The sequence below is a fragment of the Cyrtonyx montezumae genome, unplaced genomic scaffold (genome assembly GCF_038088225.1).
Source record: "Cyrtonyx montezumae isolate F1298 unplaced genomic scaffold, pur_monq_1.0 scaffold_3, whole genome shotgun sequence".
NCBI lineage: Eukaryota > Metazoa > Chordata > Aves > Galliformes > Odontophoridae > Cyrtonyx > Cyrtonyx montezumae.
The window spans coordinates 160,707,000-160,719,207 of NW_027072034.1; the positions used below are offsets into that span (position 1 = coordinate 160,707,000).

A 12,208-nucleotide genomic window follows, 5' to 3' on the forward strand; every position below is an offset into this window, starting at 1 on the left:
CCCGGTGCGTTACAGAGAACAAAGGGAAGAAAACCTGATGATAAAAAACGGTTAACAACCAAAACAAACCTCTTGGGAAGCTCTACGTACCATCTAGCTGCGGGGTGGTCCGTGCGTGGGGGGCAGAGCAGACCTGAAACCCACAGCCTCAGTCACCTCTCGCCGGGTGGGCGCCAGGGACGGTCCCCCCCACAGCCCTAAATCCTCCACTGTTTCTCTCCTCGCAGTGAGCACCCCGAAATCCCCCGCTGTCGGGCCTGGCCCCGGTGTTGGGTGGGATCCGGCGTCCCCTCGGGGCACCTCTGTCCCTCAGTGTCCTGCGGGGCTCAGAAGTCCGAGTCGGCGTCCAGCAGCTCCGCGTTCACCAGGTTGGTCCGGGAGTGGATGGGAGCCAAGCCGGCGCGTCGGCCCCGAGTCCTCGTCGCCCCATTGGCAACAGGAAGGGGTTCAGGGGGCCACCGGGGGCCCCCGTTTTGCTGCCGGTGCCCGACGCTGGGGCCGGGGCTTTCTTCGTCCTCCGGGGAGCCGCTCTCGGGGCAGAAGGGGTTGGTGATGAGGTGGGGGACGTGGGCTCGGCGCCGGCCGTCCCACAGTCCCCCAGCACCATTGGGGAACCCCGGGAGGACGGTGGGGATGAAGGTGTCCCCTCTCCGTCGGGGGACGGCCACCAAGCAGGGATGTTGGGGCAGCTGGGGCAGACGAGGCACAGAGCTGGGGGCCGGGGGGGCCACGGGGAGCCCGGCACGGCGCTCAGGACACACCTCCTCTTTCTTCTTCTTCCTCCTCTTCTTCTTGCGGCCGCGCTTCTGCAGCTCTGGAGAGGCGTCGGCCTCCATCACCCACAGATTGCTCCGCTCCTCCGGTGGCACTGTGGGACACGGGGATGGTGAGAGTGACCACAGCTCGGCTCACGTTGTTTCAGAATCATAAGGATCTGAGGGGAATATCCAGCCCAACCCATCACGTTCCCTAGGGCAGGCAGCCCTCTGCTGGACTCTCTCCAGCAATTCCCTGTCTGCCTCCAATCGGGGTGCCCAGAACCGGACACGCTGCTCCAGCTGTGGTCTCCCCAGCGCAGAGCAGAGGGGAGGAAGAAGAAAGGAAGAAATGAAGCAGTGCTCGACTGCTTGTCATCTACTGATCAACCACGACCCCCACCTGGTCCTTCCCCTCAGAGCTCTATTCCAGAAGCTCAGCCCCAAGTCCGTGTTCCTCCCCAGCTGCAGAACCCTACACTAGCCCTTGGGAAACCTCATCAAGTTGCTCTCCACCCAACTCTTCCCTCTTCACATCCCCGGGGACTTGCCAGGTGTCGCCACCGGCGTGACAGAGACGTCCTGGGGAAGGATAGCCCCTCTCCTGGCCACCATCTTGGTGACGTGCTGAGCCCACGCGGAGGACACATCGGCTGACGGCTCGTTGATGTCGAACGCCAAACCGGCTGCCGAGACAAAGGGGGAGATCCATCCAAAAGGTGGGGGAGAAATCCACCCCAAACGTGGATAGGAAGTGGGCCCGTCCCTCCCCATCACCACACGTACCCACGGGGCCGTCGTGCGAGACGGTGTGCATACTGAAGGACAGCTCCCGGCCCGGGTTGCGCAGCAGCTCCTTGCGCTTGGAGAAGGCTTTGGCAATCATCTTGCTCTTCTTGATCCTCTTGGGTTGGTCATCGCTCTGCCCTGTCAGCCTGGGGACAAGGTGAGGCACAGTGGGGACCTCCCCCATCTGCAAGGGGTGCGCCAGGGGCTGGGGACTGCGCTGGATGGGTGTCCTGTGGGGATGGATGTGCCCTACAACCACAGTAAGCCACCCCGTTCCCCATCCTGCTGTGACCCCACAACTCATCGACCCAATGGCCAAAAACACCTCCCGACGCTGGAGCTGTGCTGACATCCCCAGGGGAAGTTGAATGGGGCACAGAGCTGGGGTGATAACCCCACGGGACACGGGGTGGCCATTGGGGTGACATCCCGGGGTCCCACCTGCACCAGGTGCGCTTCCAGATGAGCAGGGTGGCCTTAGTCCAGACCCAGGTGCTCATGGAGATGCCTGTGCCGAACATGGCAAAGAGGTTGATCTTCTCCACCAGCAGATTCGGACGGTTCTTGATCATGCACTCCGGGATGGGTTTGTTGGTCTGCGTGGCGATGGTCACGTTGGCCTCGCACCTGTGAGGACAGATGTGAGGGAAGGGGGACACCCAGAACTCTGAGCAGGGGACGCGGTGAAGACTCTCAGGGTTCACAACATGTCACTTAACGTGGCCCCTGCCCACTGTCCCCGTCCCACTCACAGGACGTAATCCCGAAAGCTTCTCTCCCACTCCGCTTGGTTGAAGAAGTCGTAGAAGTGACAGCCAAAAGTGATGAAGACAAAGCCAAAGGCCAAGAACCCGAAGATGCCTGGAAGAGAAGTCGGACGTTCCTGGCTGAGTCGGACTCCAACGATGCCATCAACAACACAGCTTTGCTTGCTGGTGCCGAGATGTGGGACAGGGATGTCTGCAACCTCAGGACAAACATCCCCGTTCCCACCCCAACTCCCACAGAGCGCCCTCACCCAGCCGCAGCATGGTCTCATTGATCTTGCTGGCCGCCTTCTCGCTCAGCAGCCCGGGGTGGTTGCTCTTGATGGAGAAGAGCGTCATAACCCCTGTGGTGTAGGGACACATTGATCAGGGGGTGAGGGCACTTGAAGTGTCCCCGTCCCCACAAGTGAGGCCACACCTACCCCGGATGAGGAAATAGCCCCCAACGAGGAGGACTAGCCCGATGGGTGCCAGGACGAAGCCGGCGCGGTAGCGATAGTTCTTGTAACCCACAAAGCAGATGCCACTGACAGAGTCACCATCCACCTGGTGAGACAGGGATGTCAGCTGGCCGTGTTCGCAGTGTCACAGCAGGGATCGGGGGGGCAGGTGGGCTCACAGCCCTGTTACCTGTGCCACAGCCAGGATGGCCACGGTGAGCACAAAAGGGATGGACCAGGTGATGAGGTGGAAGTAGGAGGTCTTGCCCAGCAGCGGTTGGTAGGTGGTGCCCAGTGCCTTGAAGGATGTGTGCCAGGCATAGGTCAGCATGACAAACCAGATGACGCCTGACATCAGCGAGTAGTAGACGATGACAAAGATGATGACGCAGGAGAGCGTCTCGTTGGAGCTACGAGGAGACAGGGGTGTCACTGGCCACTGGGAGGGGACATGGGGGCTCTCCTGTCCTACAAGTGGAGCATCCCCATGTTCCAAGAGCCCCGCAGTTCCCCAGAGCACTGAGGACCTTCCTTGCTCCTGGGGACACCTCTTGCCCTGATGCCCCAAGAACTCTTCCTGCTCCTGGAAACATCTCCTGCCCTGGAGCCTTCAGAACCCTCCTGCAGACACTCCTTGTCCCAGTGGTGGAAGAACCTTCCTAGTTCCTGAAAACAACTCCAGTTCCCAAACCCCAAGACTCCTCCTAGGAACACCTCTGACCCTGGGGACACCTCCTGTCCCCGAGCCCAAAAATATCCCTTGGTGCTAGGGACACATTGTGCCCTAGAACCCCTCCAGACCCAGGGGACACCTCTCAATCCAGAACCCCAAGAACCCTCCCAAGGACACCTCCTGGGTTGGGGACGATGGTGACACGTACGTGGGCTCCCCCAGCCGCATGGTGCCATCGGCACGACACACGATCTCATCACGGGCACCGTCCATGAACTGTGCCAGCCAGCCGATGCTGCCCACGAAGAAGCAGGCGTTGATGTAGAAGAGGATGACAGCAGGGTAGCGGTTGGAGTTCCTCCAGTCAGCAACGAAGGTGGCCTAGGGCGAGGGGGGACAGGGACATCGGTGACCGCTCTCCTTTTGGGGCCGGCCACATGTGGTGTCTCCCAGCAGCACGGCTCACCAGGGTGAAGAAGGTGCAGAAGATGGTGACGGAGCTGAAGGCGGCGATGTAGACGTGCATCTCACGGTGCTCCATCTCGGTGAAGAGCGGATTCTGGCACTGGATTCCGCAGCCCTCCACGTCCTCGTACCAGCTCTTGGGGTTGTCCGTGCGCACCAGCGGCGCTTCGCATTGCCCTGAGCTGTTGAACTTGATGTTCTGCACCTCGTTCTGCAGGGAGAGGGGAAGTCAGGGGGAGAGAAAGGGGAAGGGAAGGAGATGAGGAGGGGAGAGAAGGAGGGAGAAGGAGGGGGGAGGGAGAGGAGAGGCGAGGGAGAGGGCAGGGAGAAGGAGGGGGGAGGGAGAAGGAGGGGGGAGGGAGAAGGGAAGGAGAGGGAGAAGGAAGGGGGAGGGAGAAGGGAAGGGGGAGGGAGAAGGGAAGGAGAGGAAGAAGGGAAGGAGAGGGAGAATGAGGGGGGAGGGAGAAGGAGGGGGGAGGGAGAAGGAGGGGGAGGGAGAAGGAGGGGGAGGGAGAAGGAGGGGGAGGGAGAAGGGAAGGAGAGGGAGAAGGGAAGGAGAGGGAGAATGAGGGAGGAGTGAGAAGGAGGGGGGAGGGAGAAGGAGGGGGAGGGAGAAGGAGGGGGAGGGAGAAGGGAAGGAGAGGGAGAAGGGAAGGAGAGGGAGAAGGGAAGGAGAGGGAGAAGGGAAGGAGAGGGAGAAGGGAAGGAGAGGGAGAAGGGAAGGAGAGGGAGAAGGGAAGGAGAGGGAGAAGGGAAGGAGAGGGAGAAGGGAAGGAGAGGGAGAAGGGAAGGAGAGGGAGAAGGGAAGGAGAGGGAGAAGGGAAGGAGAGGGAGAAGGGAAGGAGAGGGAGAAGGGAAGGAGAGGGAGAAGGGAAGGAGAGGGAGAAGGGAAGGAGAGGGAGAAGGGAAGGAGAGGGAGAAGGGAAGGAGAGGGAGAAGGAGGGGGCAGGGAGAAGGAGGGGGAGGGAGAAGGAGGGGGGAGGGAGAAGGAGGGGGGAGGGAGAAGGAGGGGGGAGGGAGAAGGAGGGGGGAGGGAGAAGGAGGGGGGAGGGAGAAGGAGGGGGGAGGGAGAAGGAGGGGGGAGGGAGAAGGAGGGGGGAGGGAGAAGAAAGGAAGAAATGGAGAAGGAAAAGGAGAAGAGGAAAGACTGAATAAAGAAAAGAGAAAAAGGAGGAGGAAAAGGAGGAAAGAGAGAGGAGAGAGGAGGAATAGGAAAAAAGAGGGGATGGAAAAGGAGAAGCAAGAGGAAGAGGGAGAAGAAGGGGACGAAGGGCTGTAAGAAGAGAGGAGGAAGAGAAGAAAAGGAAAGAAAAAGAGGGGGAAATGAAAGAGACAGGAGGAAGAGAAAATGAAGAGGAAGAAAAGGAGAAAAGAAGGAGGAAGAGGAGCAGGCGAGGCTCCAATGCCAAACCACCAGGATGGACAATGGTCCTGTGGGACAGCCAGATTCTCCCCATCCCTGGGGATGTGCAGGTGTGGCAGCAGGATGCTGATGCCCAGCGTGTCCCTGCCACATCCCCACTGTGCCCCATGTCCTCAATGCGTCCCCAAAGCGTCCCCGTACCGGGCAGCCCTCAGGGAAGCGGTCGAGAGTGCACTTGAGGAAGTCAGGCCAGCCACGCTCACGCTCCACAATGGTGCAGGGCGCACGTGTGGCCTGGCACAGGGTCTGACTGGGCAGCTCCACCTGCCCATCCTCACACTTAGGCATGTAGACGGCACACAGCAGTGGCTGAATCACATCCCAGCAGCGCGGCGCATTGCGCAGGCCTGGGGAGGGATGGTGGGGGCATGGGGCATCCATGAGTGCCAAGCTTGTCCCAGTGACCTTACAGTGATACCCATTCCCATAGCCCCCCATCATCCCACAGCCCTCCATTACCCCATTACCCCCCATCAACCCCATTACTCCTTACTGGACTAGCTTGCTGTGTTGTGACCCTATATTACCCCTAGCCCCCTGTCATCCCATAATACTCAATTACTCACACTTCCACAACACCCCTCACCACCCATTACCCCCTACAGGCCTGTACGGGACCACAGCAGCAGCTCAACATGTCGTGATCCCCAGTATCACCCCCCACCACCCCACCAACCCCCCAGCCCCGTAACTGGACCACAGCAGTAACTCACCATGCAATGACCCCAAATTACACCCACCACCCCATCATGACACTACCCCCCATCATCCCCCTCACCCCCACCCACTCCAGTACTCCCCATCACCATTAACACTCACCACTGACCCATAACCCCTTATCCCCCATCACCCCAACCACCTCATCATCCCCATTACCCCCAGCATCCCATTACCCCCATAATTCCCCACCATCTCATCACCCCTTTAGCCCCCATCATCTCCATCAGCCTCACCACCCTGTTATCCCACATCACCTCACTACCTCCACCACCCCATCACCCTCACCACCTCATTACCCCCCAACCACCCTATTACACCCCATCACCTCCCATCATCCTCATCACCCCATTACTCTCCATCACCCCATCACCCTCCATCATCCCTATCACCTCCACTACTCTATCATCCAATCAACCCCCACACTCCTCATCACCCCTATCATTCCCATCATCCCCATCAACCCCATTACTCCCCACCACCCCATCATCCCCGTTACCCCTCATCACCTCATTACTCCCCATCACCTCCCATCATCCTCATCACCCCATTACCCCACACCACCCTATTACCCCCACCTCCTCATCACCCCCATTAGCCCCAATACCCCATTACCCCCACCATTCCCATCATCCCCTTAACCCCTTACCTCCCATCACCCCATTACTCCCATCACCTCCCATCATCCTCATCACCCAATTACTCCCTACCACCCCATCACACCCCACCACCCCATCACCCCCCACTTCCCCATTACCTCCACCTCCTCATCACCCCCATTAGCCCCAATACCCCATTACCCCCACCATTCCCATCATCCCCTTAACCCCTTACCTCCCATCACCCCATTACTCCCATCACCTCCCATCATCCTCATCACCCAATTACTCCCTACCACCCCATCACACCCCACCACCCCATCACCCCCCACTTCCCCATTACCCCCACCTCCTCATCACCCCCATTAGCCCCAGTACCCCATTACCCCCACCATTCCCATCATCCCCTTAACCCCTTACCTCCCATCACCCCATTACCCCCATCACCTCCCATCATCCTCATCACCCAATTAATTACTCCCTACCACCCCATCACACCCCACCACCCCCCACTTCCCCATTACCCCCACCTCCTCATCACCCCCATTAGCCCCAATACCCCATTACCCCCACCATTCCCATCATCCCCTTAACCCCTTACCTCCCATCACCCCATTACCCCCATCACCTCCCATCATCCTCATCACCCAATTAATTACTCCCTACCACCCCATCACACCCCACCACCCCCCACTTCCCCATTACCCCCACCTCCTCATCACCCCCATTAGCCCCAGTACCCCATTACCCCCACCATTCCCATCATCCCCTTAACCCCTTACCTCCCATCATCCTCATCACCCCATTAACCCACACCATCCCATCACCCCATTGACCCCCACTACCTCCGAACCACCCCATCCCACACACCCCCTTCTCCCCTCCCCGTACCGGACCACAGCAGCAGCTTGCCGTGCGCCTCCTCCTGCGATCCCGAGTCCGCCGCCAGCAGCGTGGAGGTGTGAGCGTAGGGCAGCGCGGAACCCAAGCAGGAGCCGAAGCGCAGCCGCTCGCAGGCCGCGGGCCGCCGGCAGCGCTCGGGAGGAGCGGCCGAAGCGTTGAGCGGCGCCGCGGGGCAGCGACGGGGACCCAGCGCCAGGCCCAGAGCCAGCGCCCACAGCCAGCACGGGCCGCCCCCGCCCCACGGCCCGCACGGAGCCCCCGCGCCCGGCGGAGCGGCCCCGGGGCCCGCCATGGCCCGGCCTGTTGGGGGGGGGGGGGGGTGGGCTGGGGTGGGACGGGGCGGGAATGGAAGGGAGGAGAGAGGCGGGAGAGGGAGGGGAGGAGGGGAGGGAAAGTTTAGCGACGGGAAAGTTGGGAAGGGAAGGATGAAAGTGAGGTTTGGGAGAGGGAAAAAAGTGGATTTTGAGAGGGGGAAAGTTGTGTTCGCGAGGGGAAGAGCGGGTTTTGTGTGGGAAAAGTTGCGCTTGAGAGGGAAAAAGTTAGTTGTGTGAGGGAAGCGTTGGATTTTGAGGAGAAAAAGTGAGGTTTGGGAAAGGAAGGTGGGTTTTGTGAGGAGAAAAAGTTACTTCTGTGAGGGGAAAGTTGGATTTGTGAGGGAAAAAGGTTACTTTTGTGAGGGAAACGTTGGATTTTGAGGAGAAAAAGTGAGATTTATGAAGGGAAAGTTGGTTTTGTGAGAGAGAAAGTTGGAAGTAAAAGTTTTTTGTGAAGGAGAAGTTGGGTTTTGTGAGGGAGAAGTGGATTTTGTGAGGGGAAATTTGGGTTTGAGAGGAGAGAAGTTCGGGTTGAGAGGGAAAAGTGGGGTTTCTGAGTGGAAAAAAGTGAATTTTGTGTGGGAAAAGATGAGATTGTGAGGGGAAAGTGGGTTTTGTGAGAGGAAAGTTGTGTTAGAGAGGGAAAAAGTGGATTTTGTGAGGGGGAAAGTGGGTTTGTTAGAAGAATGTGTTTGTTGTGAGTGTAAAGTTGGGTTTGGGAGGAGAAAAGTGGGTTTTGTGAGGCAAGAAGTGAGATTTAGGGAGGATAAGTGGGTTTTGTGAGGAGAAAAGTTACTTTTATGGGGGAAATGTTGGATTTTGAGGAGAAAAATTTAAGATTTAGGAAGGGAAAGTAGGTTTTGCGAGAGAGAAAGTGGGTTTGTTGGAAGTAAAAGTTTTTTGTGAAGGAGAAGTTGGGTTTTGTGAGGGAGAAGTGGATTTTGTGAGGGGAAATTTGGGTTTGGGAGGAGAGAAGTTCAGGTTGAGAGGGAAAAGTGGGTTTTTGTGGGGGAAATTTGGGTTTGGAGGAGAAAAAGTGAGATTTAGGGAGAATAAGTGGGTTTTGTGAGGGGAAAATTGGGTTTTGTGAGAGAAATGTTGTATTTTGGGGTTAAAAGGTGAGATTTAGTGAGGAAAAGTGGGTTTTGTGAGGAGAAAAAGTTACTTTTGTGAGGGGAAAGTTGGGTCTCGTGAGGGGAAATTTAGATTTGGGAAGAAACAGTAGGTTTTAAAAGAAAGAAGTGGATTTTGTGAGGGGAAAGATGGGGTCTGTGAGGGGAAAGTTGGCTTTTAAGGAGAAAAAAGTGAGATTTAGGAAGTGGAAGTGTGCTTTGTGAGGGAGAAAGTTGGGTTTGTGAGGGACGTGTCAAATTTTGAGGAGAAAGAGTGAAATTTGGGGAGGGAAAGAGGGTTTGAGAAACTGTGAGGGAAAAGTTGGGTTTGAGTTGGAGAAAAGTTTTGTTTGTGAGGTAAATTTTGGATTTTGTAGAGAAAAAGTGAGATTTAGGAAGGAAAAGTTGAGTTTATGAGGGAAAAGTCAGGTTTGGAGGAGAAAAAGTGAATTTTGAGAGGAAGAGATGCTTTTCTGAGGAAAAGAAGTTGGTATTTTGAGGAGAAAAAGTTAATTTCAGGCAGTGAAAGTTGCTTTTTTTGGCAATAAAAGGTTTTTTTGAGGGGAAAAATAGATTGGAGAACTGGATTGTCTTTTTCAGGAAAAAAAATGGCCGTTTTTGAATGGAAAGTTGTTTTGGGGTCCCCAAATGTACGTCATGTATCGTGTTGTTCCCGAGTGTTCCCAGCCTCCCCAATTGTCCCACATTGTCCCCAACATCCTCAAGTGCCTCTGGCTGAAGCAGAGTGGCTCCAGGGCCAGCACCGTGTCACTGTCACCACAAGACCACCATGGGGACATCTGGGTGGCTCCCAGCCCACCACCCGCTCCATGGGGCTGCCACCAAGGTGCCACCCAGCCCCCCAGTACCAATGGACAGCACTGGTATCCCCACCCACGAGCTCCAAGTGTCCCATATGGTGACCCATCACCTCCGCATGTGCCTCATCACACCCACAGGGCCACAGATGAGGATGTGGGCAGGGACAGGAATGGGGTCACCAATGGGAATGGAACAGCGAAAGGGACAGCGGCCGTAATCGGGGCCACGTGCTGTGGAATGTGGGGGGCGGAGCCTGTGCTCAAAGGGCGTGTCCTAAAGGGGGCGTGGTCTGGAGCATGCCTTGAGCGCATTGGCTGCTGGGTGGGGGCGGGGAAGTGGGCGTGGCTTGGGGTGGAGGCGTGTCCGCGGGGTCCGAGATGGATGCAGGCGGTGACAGCAGCGGAGCTTTATTCTTTTGATGGGGACACGCGCAAGGCTCCCGCGGGGCTTAGGCTCCAGGGCTCTTCGGGGCGTCCATGGGCACCACCACACTGCTCTTGCTCCCCTCCAATGCTGCAGGGTCCCGGGCTGTAACCGCAGGGAGATGGAGTCTGCACCACACAGCACCTTTATCCCCATCTCCCCCCATACCCCCACCCCCCCCATCCCAATCCCACCCCATCTCCACTCCACCCTGTCCCCGTGTCCCCACCTGTTCTCTCGCAGCACTGCTTCCAACACCGACACACCACCACTACCACGATGGCCATGGCCACGAAGGCAGCGGTGAAGGCGCACACCAACACTGTGTCCGACACTGACGGTTCAGGGACTCCTACAATATGACTCCAAATGAGGGGGACCTTGTGACCACGTCCCAGCCCTGGGACACCCCAAAGGTGCCCAAGAACCCATAGGAGCCCCATAGCATCCTGGTGGGGACATGGAGGAGGGGATGGGGACACAGCAATGTGACATGGCAGGGGATGGGGATACCCCAAGGATGGGACATGGAGCAGGGGATGGGGACACCCCGAGGATGGGATATGAGGAAGGGATGGGGACACCCCATGAACAGGTGGCGGAGACACCCCAAGGATGGGACATGGTGGATGGGAGGACCCTCATTAGATCCCGGTGGATAATTAATGGTGTCGGGGACCTCGTGACATGGGGACACTCACGTGGCACCGCTGTTGTCACCCCAGAGCCCATGGGGAACACGGAGAAGTTGGTGGCCATGGTGATGAGTGGGGTCAGTGCCCGCAGGGTGCTGTAACGAGGACCGGTGTGGTCCTGCTCTGTGTCTGGGCCGCACAGGGATATCACTGTCCCCAGCCCTGCCCCTACCCTGTCCCCACTGCTGTCCCTGAGCCCCATTGGTGTCACATCGGTGTCCCCAGGGTGGGCTGTGTGGGTGGGTGGGGAGGTGGAATGGGGGGCTGGGGCCAACTATAGGGCAGAATGTGTGAGGTGGCTATAGAGCAAAGGTCCATGGCAACTATGGACAGCTATAGGGTGTGTGTAGGGTGGCTACAGGGGATGCGTAGGGCAGCTATAGGATGGAGCAGAGGGCATCTATAGGACATGCTACAGAGCAGCTATAGGGCAGGAGTCCGCATTGGTTATGGGGCATACTATAGAGCCGCTATAGGGCAGGCTATGGGGCAGGAGGTGCCCAGCGCATCAGAAGCAGCCCGCTCTCCCCAGACCAACCCCCCCCACCCCCACGCCCCTTTGCCGGGCAGCACGAGGTTCCGCCCCCCCCCCCCCTTTGTCCCTATCCCACCCCCTCCCCTCAACCCGGGGGTCCCCGCGTTCCTCACCGTAATGTCGCGGTCGCCGCTCGGAGCAGCGGAACCGCTCCGGCACCGCCCGTTTGGCGCCGGTCCCGGTGATGCCACTGCTGCACCGGGCGGGGCCGTAGAGCGAAGCGGCGCTGCCAGGACCTGCCAGGACCTGCCCCGCCCAGATGTGCCCCGCCCCTCCCTCCGTGCCCCGTCCAGATGTGGCTCACACAGCTGTGCCCGTCCGGATCGGGATGGGGGAAGGGGGGTGTGGGGGGGTGTACACGCAGCGCCCGGCTGGGGGTTGGGGTTGGGGGGCTTTGGTGTCCCCCCCCAGTCCAACCATTCTGTGCTTCTGTCGTCTTCTAGGACCCTTTCAACGCAACGGTTCTTTGAAATTTAAGGACCCTCCCACCCCAACCCAACCATTCAATGGTTCTGTGACCTTTAAGGACCTTCCCAACCCAACCATCCCATACTACTGTCACCTTTAAGGACCCTTCCAACCCAACCCATTAGCAAATGGGATCCCATTGGGATAACGGGATTCAGTTGCGGATAACGGGATCCTCCTGGGTCCAACAGGATCCAAGTGGGATAACAGGATCCCAGTAGGGTCAACAGGATCCCACTTACATAGTGAGATCCCATTGTGTATAATGAGATCACGCTGGAGATAATGGGATCCAACAAGGGATAATC

The 12,208-nt window shown here is 58.0% G+C and overlaps 1 protein-coding gene across 1 annotated transcript; it reads right to left on the reverse strand.

The window, feature by feature from the left end:
- Positions 1-324: 324 nt before the first annotated feature.
- Positions 325-7,823, reverse strand: SMO (smoothened, frizzled class receptor). Its single transcript, XM_065743842.1, has 12 exons — positions 7,520-7,823; positions 5,454-5,659; positions 3,891-4,100; positions 3,633-3,805; positions 2,942-3,161; positions 2,734-2,857; positions 2,563-2,655; positions 2,297-2,405; positions 1,986-2,171; positions 1,542-1,690; positions 1,307-1,441; positions 325-868 (listed from the first exon to the last, which is right to left on the reverse strand). The coding sequence occupies exons 1-12, from the start codon at positions 7,821-7,823 to the stop codon at positions 327-329; spliced, it is 2,451 nt and encodes an 816-aa protein (XP_065599914.1). The 3' UTR covers positions 325-326.
- Between the last annotated feature and the right edge of the window lie 4,385 nt (positions 7,824-12,208).